At 34.4% G+C, this 13,122-nt stretch overlaps 1 protein-coding gene across 3 annotated transcripts; it reads left to right on the top strand.

The window, feature by feature from the left end:
* The first annotated feature begins 3,769 nt into the window (after positions 1-3,769).
* Positions 3,770-9,827, top strand: LOC18612360 (inositol diphosphatase DSP1). 3 transcript variants are annotated; one of them, XM_007049124.3, is made up of 6 exons: positions 3,770-4,443; positions 4,580-4,673; positions 8,837-8,894; positions 8,992-9,035; positions 9,129-9,208; positions 9,359-9,827. In XM_007049124.3, the coding sequence occupies exons 1-6, from the start codon at positions 4,163-4,165 to the stop codon at positions 9,369-9,371; spliced, it is 570 nt and encodes a 189-aa protein (XP_007049186.2). In that variant the 5' UTR covers positions 3,770-4,162; the 3' UTR covers positions 9,372-9,827. The 3 variants fall into 3 exon arrangements, with proteins under 3 accessions (XP_007049186.2, XP_007049185.2, XP_017969639.1); XM_007049123.3 differs by having other exon boundaries at positions 3,775-4,443; positions 9,129-9,244; XM_018114150.2 differs by having other exon boundaries at positions 3,777-4,443; positions 9,129-9,827.
* Positions 9,828-13,122: the final 3,295 nt, after the last annotated feature.

The following is a 13,122-nucleotide window of genomic DNA, read 5'->3' as shown; positions in this document are numbered from 1 at the left end:
AATATCGGTGAGTGAACTTGCATTTCAAAATGTTTTGGGAAGTGCCTACATGTTTAAATAAATCATTTAAAAGTTTCATTTGTTTTTGCTTTAAAAAAAATATACTTGGGGAATAAACCCTTGATGAAATGTTTTTATCTTGTGAAATGTGCAATTTGAATAGTTCATGCGTTATCACATTATATTGATATGTATATTATGCTTTGGATGCTTCTTTTGTGTGATAATCATGACCTAACTATGTGCGGTGTGGGAGTGCCATATGAGTTGATGATGATCCAGCTATGTACGGTGTGAGAGTGCACATGAGTTGATGATGACCCGGCTATATGCAAGTAGGGAGTGCACATGAGTTGAGTGGGATGGTATGCATGATGATGTATGTATATACATATATATGTATATATGTTATAGAAAGTTTATGAAAATAATTGTGATTGTGTTGTATGTTGGCATTGTTAATTGCTCTCAAATTGCTTTTCATTTCAGTAAGAAAAAAACTTTTTGATGTAACAATATCCCTTTTAACTAAATTGCTATGTTTCTCGTTGCAGCGAGAAACTCTCAGATTGGGGGGGTTACATTGGCTTGGTTCTTGCTGCAACTAGAAACTCTTGGGTGGTTCCAAAATTCTGATGCAGTGCTTTCACTTTGATAAAAATTTTGACCACATTCTGATTAGAATTGGGCAAAGTGGTAAACATCAAAGTTGTAGCCCAGCCTCTTATCTTTCTAATGAATTAAAAATTATGTCAATTGGACTTCTGTAGTGGGAGATATGCTTGAAAAACCGAAGTATATGTAAACTGAGAATGTCTTTTCGCTGCAGCGAGAAAACCCTCTGTTTGTTTGTCTTGCTTGGTCATTGTTGAAATTTTCATTCTATTCAACTTTATGGTTCATCATGGATCTTGTAACATTATGGGATTAAACATTCAAAGTTTGAAATGAGGGGTTTTAACCAAAAAAAAATTTAGACTAAATTGCATGGTTTATCGTAAGTGCATTATGTTTTCTAAAACATTATTTGTCGTTACTTGTTCTCTTCTTATATTCACTCACTGAGTTTATACTCACTCTTTTAAATTGCATGTTTTCAGATCTGTAGATAGTTGGGACAAAGACTAAGGCGTCCACTTGCATTCACTTTTGGTAGGTATCATGACATTCGATAGCCGTACCCTCACCAAAGTCACTACGTTGGTCGTCAGAAGTCTTTTATATAAGTACATGTACATTAAATGTAAATTGCTAGGAATCACTTTGCTAACGATGCATGTATAGTTTGGAATGATGGTGCCATTATGAGATGGCTATGAATAACCTTATTTTGAGATCATGCAAATGTAAATTTTTAGTATCTATGTTGTATTATGAAAATACGTCTAGTTGCAAATTACAAATGGTGGTCTAGTAATGGTGATGAAAAATTGATGGGATAGTGAACGGGATTACTTAAAGAGGCTTACTTGGACTTAGTGGGCTACGTCCACTTGGTCCATGTGCCGGTCATGGCTCGAAATTTGGGTCATGACAATGTAATATTGTTTACAATTCTTAACATCAAATGTCGATAAAATTTCACAAAATTCACATCAATCAAATATTTTAAAAATTATAATATTACTACAATAAATTCTTCACTCATTATAAATCTCATTGCGTAATGCAGGTGGGTTCCTAATTTTATATTGTTTCTTACATAAATGTCAACATTGTGACAAAGAGGCATTAGTCCAACTAAAAAAGCCCTTATTTGATATTCCTTTTTTAAAGTTGCTTTTCACTGTTAATACTTTTATACAAGACTTAATTAAAGTTTTTGGGATCAAGTTCATAAGATATTTTATTTAAAAAAATCAAATAAAAATTAAAATAAAAAATAAAAACTGATAGACATAAACCAAATGTACAAAATTTGAAAAGTTCATATACTTTTTTATATAGTATTCAGTGACGGATCTAAGATTTTGAATGAAAGGTGATTAAAGAGCAATCAAAGTTATGGATTGAGTCAATGATTTGATTCAGAAAAAAAAATTAATCACTTTTGAAAAAAATTAAAGTATGACATAAAATTTCATTAATAATTTAAATATAAATTTTAAACCCCAAGAAAAAAAAAGAAGTAAAGTAGAAAAAAGTGAAAATACTAAATCAATGTCAATAGCCTTGGCAATCTTTTTCTCAAATAATTATAGAAAAAAAAAAGGAAAAACAAGTTTTAAACCCCAAGAAAAAAAAAGAAAAAAATAATTTTAAAAAAGGAAAAAAAAGAAAAAAAATAATTCTAAAATTTGAGCTTAGAAGGCATTGAACCCAGCTCCTTTAAAATTTAGCTAAAAAAACTTACTACTATTCAAAACCAGTATATTTCATTTATTTAAGGATAACAAAATTACATATTTATTATTTTATACACATAAAAATTAAAAACTAAGAGATGATTCCTCCGTCACTACTAGTATTTTAACTAAAAAAATTATGACAATAGTTTTAACGTTGAATAAGTATTAATTAATACTGTATTTATAATATTTTTTACATATTGATTTTTTCAATTTTAAGTTTTTGATTTTAAAAAATAAATTTTTATTTGATTTTTTTATTAAAATATCTCACAAATTTGACCAAATCTTGGCATCGAGATCCATTGGCTAATTGCTGCCATACAGTCATAGAAAACAATAATAAAAAAAAAAACTCCTTAATCTAATGAAGACTTAAACAAGCAAAACATGAAAAACGATGGGGATCGATCCTCCATTTTGAGTGGTAGCAGCCGACATTGTGATTATAAGTTTGATCCCTTCATAAATTTTCTTTACCGGGTCAAAAGCAGGCCAATTTGTAGTAGTTAGTGCATGTTTTTCCATCCCCTGGAGAAAATGAATATTGAAGATATGAAACACTGGGGATGATTTATAGAACAAGAGCCTTGAGTCATCTATTCGTATGTTTGTGTATGTCACTTTCAATTGGCTCCGTTCCTGCACCCAACAAAATTAAATGAATTGAAATGGAGGGAAGAATGGCATGGAAATGAAAAAGGAAACAGAGGGCTTTCCAGGCACACTTTTTGTGGAGGTGGATTCGTACAAAAGTGACTCAGAAAAGTACGTGGCGCACGGGTCTCGCATTCCGAGCACAGACTATATCACCATCCCCCCTTTTAGCCTTCCCCCCTCTCTCTCTCTCTCTCTCATCCCCAGCATATTCTTTAGAATGTACTCTTTATTCCCCTTCCATTTTACAATTATATTATTTACTGTCTCCCAACTTTTATTTTATTTTCTTTTCTTTTCTTTTCTTTATGCCCTCTGTTAACTATATTTTATTATCCCCAGATTTGGAGGTCAAAAGTTTCCTTCTTACTTACTGTTTTCATATTGGGCGGCCCGTAGCTTCGCTTGATTATGACTCCCTAATTCTTTCAGGGCTGTGTGTGTGCATCAAAATTCAATGGCATGGTGATAGATAGAGCAAAATTGTGGGAGTTATAGCCAGGTTGCATAACCAAATTTTTGGTAATTAATTCAGTCACAAAAGTTTGATATTTCCTTAATTAAACCCGGCAATGACCACACATGAATTCGTCTTTTCGTTTTTGGTACAACGTGAATGGGCTCTTAGTGGTTAAACAAATTGCCTTTACAGGTATTACCATTTAATGCACTTATGAAGCGGATAACACGATTTTGCTCAAGAAAAAGAGAAAATATCTGGCAAAAAGTCACTTACATCCAGGAAGAAAAATCGGCTAATCTTTGGTTAAATGTAATTAAAAAACAATGCAACTTTTTCAGCCCATAACGCAGGCAGTGTTCATCCACGCCGTCTCCCTTCTGCCTCCTTTTTGTACTAAAATTTCCTACGCTTACAAAAAAGGGATGTGTGTCTATATATAGAGGAGCCATGTTCATCTTCCAATCCCCACCTTCCCTAACTCCCTCTCCCTCTACTATTAACCAACAGCACCCCCAGTTTTTACTCTGTTAGTATAACTCTTTCTTTCCTTTCTCTTTTAACTGTCACCCTGCAGCCCAAGTCAGAATCATCCCCAACCCCGAAAAGCACATTCTCCTTGATCCCAACGCTCTCTCTCTCTCTCTCTCCTCTCTTTTTCTCTTTCTTATAACTATATATTTTTCTTTTTTCATTCATGAAAGAAGACACTAACACCGAACTCAGCCAAAACCAACAACAACAACAACAAGGGAGCCAACAGATGTGCAAAACCATACAAGTTGTTGCCACCGTTGACCACGTCGACATGTCGCCGCCGGTCTTGTCTCCGGTGGTGGTCGCTGCCAACGCTGGAGACGACCTTAACTTGATTCCTCCGTTGAACTTTGCTATGGTTGACAATGGCATCTTCAGGTCGGGTTTCCCTGACTCAGCCAACTTCTCTTTTCTCCAAACACTTAACCTCCGCTCCATCATGTAAGACCAAAGCTTCTGCCTTTATTAAAAAAGTTGATGCTTTTACATGCAAATTTTTGTTCTCTCTATTAAAGTGTATTTCTTTTTTTTGGGGTTTGTTTGTTTGTTACGATTATTATTATTATTATTGTGTTAGATATCTGTGTCCTGAGCCCTATCCAGAAGCCAACACTGAGTTCTTAAAGTCCAACGGGATCAGGCTTTTTCAGTTTGGAATTGAAGGTTACAAGGTAACTCTTTTCTCTCTCAAAGTTGATTGCTTTATTAGCCAAATTGGTTCTTAAAATTGTTTTCCAATTTATGTTTTTATTTGGAATTGAGATCAAACGTGATTGGCGTAGTTCGTTATGTTTTTGTGACCAAATAATTGCTGAATTTAGTCATTTAGATGATATTATACTTTAAAGACCTACAGTCTATCATTGGCAAGATAAGCGAATTTTGGTGCTGTGATTGCAGTGTGATAACACTAACGAAGGGCTAGAATGATAAGGGGATAGGTGGGCAATAAAGCTAGTGGAGGCTGGATCTTAGTCATCATAGGTGTTACTTTAATCATCCACTATAGTATCAGACTTAGGTTTGTATAGTAGTTCTAATTCAATTCTCCAAACTTCATTATATGAGAAAGGGCTAATGTATTGACGATTTTTTTTAATTCTCAACAATGCTTTTTTAGCCCATAAACGTTTGGTTGATTAATTATTGCATTTTGTTCATTATTTTATGCTTATGAATGCTTGGGGCTTTAATTTGTATTATTAGGCTTATTTGATTTTTTACATGTGATGGATCTTTTTATGTCCATATGCATTCTACAAAAGTACAAGAACTTCCATTTTGGTATTAGAGTTAATCATGAGAAATGGAATCGGGCATGTGGCTGACATGTCAATTGTTTTGTTGTGAACTCTAGCTCTTTGAAGTTTTTAATTGCTAAAGCAATTGGTTCGAACATTGGGAATAATGCATTCCTTTTTTTTTTTCAATGAATTTAACTATCTTCTATTATTGGAAAATTTATTTGATGCTTTAGCTTTAAAAGTTCTAATTGAAGATACTTTTGGGCTGCGCATTCTGTACTCTCACATATGGATTTGTGTATTACCATGCTTTTCAATAACATTTTGAAATCTTGGTCAATTTGAGAAATTTTTTGGATTCTTTCTTTGAAATTCAGTTGTCTACAACTGAGGTTGGGGGTTGGGGCAATGTACACTTGATAACATCAAATTAGGTGTGGCAAGCACAATTTGCTTTTTCATCATGTAAACTGTAGTTTTATCAGTCACTGTTATGAAAACTATCTGAGCAAGTAGTTTCTGCTAACTCAATGAAGTTTGGTATTCCTTATGATTTAGCAGTATCATATAACTACATTGCACTTACTTTTGGATAGTGGTAACAAAGTAGCCTCTGCTCATGGTAAAATTGTTGCAATTCTTAAAATCTGACAACTACTAGCTAACATTAGCATGATACATAAGCATTCATTCTGGTCCTTAGATATTGTTAATTTCACGTGCTAGATGTGTTTACAAGGAATTGCATATGATCCTTTTATGATTTGAGGTCTTGCTGACAAATACACCAGATATAAATTTGTTCATCATGTGGTGTTAAATCTGGTTTGCGATCAAAATGGTTATTTGAAAGTGATAGAACCTTTTTGTTGTATGCAACATCTACTCCGTGTAAATTTTGAGATTGAATTCTCTGGTGAAATTTGCCTAAATGAACCACACTTGGGCTACAAAGTGAATTATTTTAAAGTCCTACCTCAATCTATGAATAAAATGAACATCCAGGAATTAATAATGCCTCATGTTAGCTTTTCAGTTTATATGAATTTCAAATGGTAAGTACCAAAAGTGAAACACAGGTCAAAACTAAACTCAACAGAGCTAGGCAGCTGGAATTTTTTTCGAAAAGCAACAATTTCATTCATTGAAGAGAGGGAATAAAATTCACCTCCAAACATTCAGTGAGAAAAGAGCTGGAATTGAACTTAAGTTTTGGAAATCTGGAATGCTTAAGCTTTGAGATGATGCCATTGATTAAGTCATCCTATCTCTCCCTCTACCTAGCCCCTAGAAATGGCTAATAATAGTCAAGGGCTCAGAAAAAAGCAATCATGAAGTTTTAATTGCAATTTGAATTATTTTATGAGGTCGGAGTGTACATGTGATATAATGAGTAAGAAAGCCAAAAAAGAAAAAAGAAGAAAACATACTGGGGAGACAAAAATAAACTAATAGTTATCTCTTGGTGGATTCACTCTTATTTTCTCATTCATTTTTCCTTTGTCATCTTGATCATGCTTTTTGTGTTGGTGATTTGTTTGAGCATGGCAGCAATAGCTGTAGCATTTGTTTAGAATTTTTTATTTCTTTTACTAGTTATTATGTAGGAGCTAATTGTAAGTAATCCTGGTAAGTTTTAATATTCTCTCCCTTGTGTTGCTTGTCCTCTGGTGCTTGGATCTGTGGAAGATAATTTCTGAAAACTTGCTCTTTTTCCTCATATATCCTTTTACCCATAATAACTAACATGGAGTGCTCACAATCTGTAAAACACCTCTTAAATCCTGCTCTAAAAGTAAGAAGATGAAGAGATTTCCATTTTAAGTAGGCAAAAATGAATCTCCTGATGGGCAAAATGACCATGGAATGGGGTTCAGTAGTCAGTACTCAGACCCTTGTTTATCATTTTTGCTGTAGCACATTTCTTCATATCCTTACTGTGTGATGCATTGTCTTAATATACTGTTATGTGATTTTATATGTCTTCTACCTTTGGTTATTTCAGAATTAGTGGCCAAAGAACTATGCCTTTTGGATTTTGATGTCTAGACTTGTTAAGCCTCTATCTACTGTACAGTTTACTTATAGTTTATGGACATATAATGGTTTTCTGTGGATATATTCTTGTCTTTATCACCAGTTGGGTATTGGTAAAACCTGATTAGCTAGTTAGGTTTTTTCATCATCTTCGCAAGATTGCCATCTATTTAGTTCTTTCCCTCTGTCCTTTCAACTTCTATCATCTCAAGTGTTTTCTTTTCCATGTGCTTTTTGGACTAGTAAGCCTTTTTCAAGATATATATGCCTTACATCAATCGATTGGCATTGCATGGCATTTTTTTAAGAGAAGGCTGGAAGTGCCTTCCGGATAGTTTTATGGCTCTTCACTTCCCCTAACATCTCTTATTTTGCTGGCTATATACACCCTTTGCATAGTAGCATTTTCACCATCTTTCATTAGCTTTTTTTCTCTCGCATTGTTTATGGACTGCGGTGTTATTACAGAAAACGGAGAAATGGATACACGACCTGAATTAATAAAGGCTCAGGAAAGTTGCATTGGCTTTCTTAGGAAGAATATCTGATGCAGCATCAATAATTTCAAAACACACCTCAAGAAAAGATCTGAAATTTCAATCATCAGAATCATAAATCTCAAGTCCATGGTAAACCTAATTATAAGAGCTTCACAAACTTACTATTTAGCCCAAAAAATGTCTTCCCTCAAAAGTCCTCCATTCATTTGCATTTCCTTGCCAAATCAGCTAGTTTCTACTTTTTCTAATTTCTACATGTGAAGAATGTCCCTTATCAGTCAATGAAGCATATGACTAAAAATGTGTGTGCTGATTTTTAATATTTGGAGTTGCATTCTTGTGAGTTACTCGTCACAATCACACTAGAGTTAAATAATCTAATTGTTGCAATATGAGTATCCACCAAAAGTCTGGCATAACTCTTGACTCATTGCCGAATGGGTATGATTTCAGAATCATGTCAATGAATCACCATAGTGTGCGAGAAGAAACTAAATTCCTACTGGTTGTTTTATATTAAACCAAGCTTGTGATCCTAAAATGAAATTAGATAATTACTCAAAAAAGATGGTAAAATGATCTGCTTCTGCCTCTGCCTGACATTACTGAGTTGGCAAAGATTATGTTAGTATCATCACATGTATGGTAATTAGCTGTGCATTGCAGAAACAGCGATGAAGCTGGATTGCTCATAGATGGGTAAATAAAGTGTCATTTAATGTATGGTCCATTTTAATTGTGAAGATTTAATGGATATCTGATGTTCATGTCATATGGCGTGTAGGTTAATCTTTTATATTTATTTTTATATATATTTATCTCCGTTTCTTTGAGCTTTCGAACTAACTAGTAGCTATGTTATATATCTGCAACTGAACGTAGGATTGTTGATGATAGGTCTTAACACTAGGCATGCCATCTATTTTCAATCCACCTTCACCATTTAACTGTATCGAAAGCCCTCAGCTCTTTCATACTATCCATTGAAAGAAGTTTATTATTCGTTTTGAAATGATATCTTTTGTTAGAAACTAATATACACATATTATCCAGGAGCCATTTGTAAATATCCCAGAGGACACAATTCGCGAAGCTCTAAAAGTTGTCCTCGGTACTACAAGCTTTTAACACTATTACACTTCACCTCTGGCTAACTTAAACGTGGTTGATTATTTTCCATAATTTAATTCTGCCTCTCTGCAATGCAGATGCAAGGAATCACCCAGTTCTAATTCACTGTAAACGAGGGAAGGTATGCACATGTTGGTTCTTCTTTTTATACCTGACTTTGACAAGTCAATACCTTCTGAGTTGTTGTAATTTTGCTTTGTTTTTGTATTTCCAGCACCGAACTGGCTGTCTGGTTGGATGCTTGAGAAAATTGCAAAGATGGTGTTTGTCATCTGTCTTTGATGAGTACCAAAGGTTTGCAGCCGCAAAAGCTAGAGTTTCAGATCAGAGGTTTATGGAGTTGTTTGATGTTTCTAGCTTAAAGCATCTGCCAATGTCATTTTCTTGCTCGAAGAAGTAAACAACCGCATGTATTGAACGGCTTTTGATTTCTTTCGTTTGCAGAGGAGAATGCTAGGTCCTGCATTGGAATAAATAGGGAAAGGTGATGAGTTCCTGAATTGCATTTTGGCGGTAAAGGAATTATTCTTCTTTTTTCCTTTTCAAGAACAATAGAAGGCGTACATAGTGGCAATGTCCTGTTGTGATGTTCAGTGTTCAGATCTCCCTCCCCATTTCTTTCTTCATGTTTTTCTTCTGTTCTCTACTTGTTTCACTAAGAAGCTTCTCTGCTTGCTGTGGTGGATGCAACAATTGTCCAAGTAGTTATATCCATAATATTATTGTTAGCTTGGTCTACAGTTTTTAGACGATTTTTGACTGAACAAGAATCAAGATGACAGCTATTCTTCCTGTCAAGCTGTTTCTGCCGACGATTATAGGCAAGGCAGCTAGAAAGGCAATGTATACACATGATTCTAGTTGGCTAGTCAATGATCAATCAAATAGAAAATAAATCAGTTGTTTGGAAACATTTTCCTTTGCAGAGTTACCTCGTTGTTTTTTCTCTGTACTACCCCATTCAGTAACCATGTTTAACATTCTGCAACTAGGTAGTGGAATGGCCAAAACAAAAAAATAATAGGTCCAAGTGGTCATTTATGAAAATTCATGTCTACTTTGATTATCATGCCAATATGAGATGTTGAACAAGTTGAGGAGTGAACTATTGAATTTTTTCTTTATTTCAGAGCTCTACCAAAATAGTTTAAATTGTTGTTTGAATGATTGCAATATAGGGCAGCAAGCATGTACAATTTAAGAGTATCAAGTTTAAGTGTCTGCTTAGATGATCGATATTGAAGTCAATGAATGTTTGAATGTTTTGCACTTTGTTGTTTCAGGAGATGGGAAATTTAGAAGACAGTGATACAATTTTTCTTGTAGATTCTTTAATTATTTGTCAATGTCGAAATATGATGAAAAGGTTACCTAATGGCCTTTATAAACTTTAAAATCAAATTATAAATCTAAAGAAATAAAGTCACATTTGATGCATGAAATTGGATTGGATATGTATGATAAATTTTTATTTTAATGTTATATGGTTGCCATTATTTTAGTATTTTTGGAGAATAATAGAAGAGTTAACGGGGTTAGTAATCCTATAATAAATACTAGATTAAATTATCTTATATTTTGCAAGTAGGCATAGGACTGAAGGATCTTGGAGAAAGAGTTTCAGATTTGACTCTTTGATACATATATTTACTATTGAATCAAATATTCGGGTATACGATTAATATCTAAATTAAACTATTAAATTAGGGATCCATTCTTTCACAGAAATTTCTCAATTTAATTGGTTTGCCCTCCTATATGAGAATTTGAAACAAAACGGTGATTGACTAAACCAATGGAACATTAGGAATTTGTCTGATCTTCTTAAGCTTCTAAAGAGTGCACACTACTCATGGGGCTTCATCCTTTATGCACCTCATAGCTCTTGGCAGGATTGGGAACTAATCTTCACGATTGTAGCCATCTCTGATCTCCCTACTGCTTTCCTCTTTGGTGTCACCCTACCATGAAAGTAGCATCTCCACCTTCATCTCTTTCCTTTGGTTATCCTAATGTTTCACCAGCTTCATGGTGAACCTTCATGGACTCCCTAGCTAGTTCTTTTATTCCATGTCATTAATGAGAGGTATAATGCCTTTAAGAGAGATAATTAGTTAAAAAGAAAAAGTTCACCAAAAACATGTTACTTGTGCATAGAAGTAAAACGGTATTTGATAACAATGGAGCAGGAGCTCTCAGATTTTATTGCCGAAAAATTAAAATCAGGGCATATTAACATAACAAACATTCCAAAAGATAGCTAAGCCAATTGTCGGCAATGATATTAGAAGTACAATTAGCACAACAAACATTCGAAAAGCCATAGAGAAGTGAAGTGTTTAAAGATGTCTTCAATTATGGAAGCAATGGACCTTTCCTGTGTAGCGCACTCATCTATCAAGGGCTTAAGAACAGACGCTGTTGCATTAAATTCCAAGACAATTCCTGGTCCACCCTTCAACCTGAGCCTTTCAAGGCTGCCAAAGGACATGCTTGTTAACTGTCGTTGCCGCCAACCATTATGTTTTTCAGCTGGAAGTTTAGAGGACCGGGCCTTAATTTCATCAAATACCATTACGTTCCCTGTTGAGCCTGCTAGCATCACATGGTCAGTCGGGTCCGGAGGCAGCGTCAAAGTTGAACTTTGTCCTAATCTGACGGAGCCCACACGTTTGGTACTTCATAAAGAAACTTGAAGAAATTGGACAAAGTTGAGGAAGAAACTTATCGTTTGCTTTTATTGATGAATGTATATATTGTACAAATGTTTACCTCTTTGAATAGGAGGATAATGGATGCATTTTGAATGTGCATAATTTGAATGATATATAAATTTAAATGGATTCAAATCACAGCATCATCATCATCAGTTAGTCTGTAAGCTTTGGATGCTAATCTTTAGCAGCTGTTGAGTCGTATTAGTCGATCTGAGAGGGGTCACAGCAGATTTAAGCTGCTAATTCTTATCATCTTGATTCAGGTTGAATTCTAATAGATTTTTTCCTCTAATATGCTCCCGCAAGATGATGACAACAGATTTGAGCTGCTAGTTCTTATCATCTTTATTCAGGTTGAATAGAAATAGATTTTTTTCCTCCAATATGCTTCCGCAAGATGATGAAATTATTGATGACACACCAATTTTGAGTAGTAAATGATGAATTTGATAATGTCTTGGTTAAAGCATATGCAAGTTGATGAGAACTGGGAATCTGTTGAACAATCAACTTACCTTTGCTAACCTTCTCCTGAACAAAAAAGGGCTAGATTTTTCATTCTATATTGGATTGACACGAGTATGTGGCACTTGATTATCACAATAAACTACTGAAACAGAGTTGATTTGATGCTGCAGTTCTGATAACAAGGATTGAATCCATGTTAATCCAAAGATAGATGCTGTAATGGCTTGATAATCAAGTCTTTGTGGATGCTCTAGTTACTATTTTTTGCTTCTCGGAACTCCAAGAGATTGGTGTGCTACCAAGATAAACAATGTAAGCTGAAGAAGAAGTTCTGTCATCAGGGTTCTTTGCCCGGTCAAAGTTTATAATGATATTCTCTGTTGATGATATTAAAACAAAGACCCTGAAATAAGGGTTCCTTGAGATATCTAAACATTCTTCTGAGAGTGGAATGATGCTGTTGAGTTGGCTTCTGCATTAACTAGGAGAGTTTATTGAGAGCAAAACTTATGTATGGTTTGGTGAGAGAAAGATGTTGAAGGCACCAATAATCTTCCTGAATTCTTTAGGATCAACAGTAGCAGAACCATCTTAAGTTTCAACGAAACATAGGTGGAAAGTGGTGTTATGGACTCCTTTACCCCTCTCGTACTTGTGAGTCGTGTAGGTCATGTCTTATTAATTGTGGTTCAAGTAACTAAATATTAAGAGTTACTTATAAATAGCCATTGTAATGGACAATCAGAATGCAAGTGAGTGAAAAAGTTTAGTTAAGTAGAAGATTTTAAGCTAAACTAATTCTGGAGAAATTTGAAGAAAGCTTGAAGAACAAAGAGAAAAACGAAAACAGGGATGAAGACATCAAATCTGAGAATCATAAGCCACTCACAATAACAGTTACTTTGCAAGTATTTATAATCACCTAAAACCATTCAATCCTTTCATTCAGCCTTAGAAGACTTAATCTAAGCGTATTTTTCTAGACACAAACAACGTGTCTTTGTTTTCTATGTTGTGGTAATT

Source organism: Theobroma cacao, chromosome 1 (genome assembly GCF_053813885.1).
Source record: "Theobroma cacao isolate CCN51 chromosome 1, ASM5381388v1, whole genome shotgun sequence".
Taxonomy (NCBI): Eukaryota; Viridiplantae; Streptophyta; class Magnoliopsida; order Malvales; family Malvaceae; genus Theobroma; species Theobroma cacao.
Note: the sequence above shows the minus strand (reverse complement) of the source record. Positions and strands in the feature narration are given on the sequence as shown.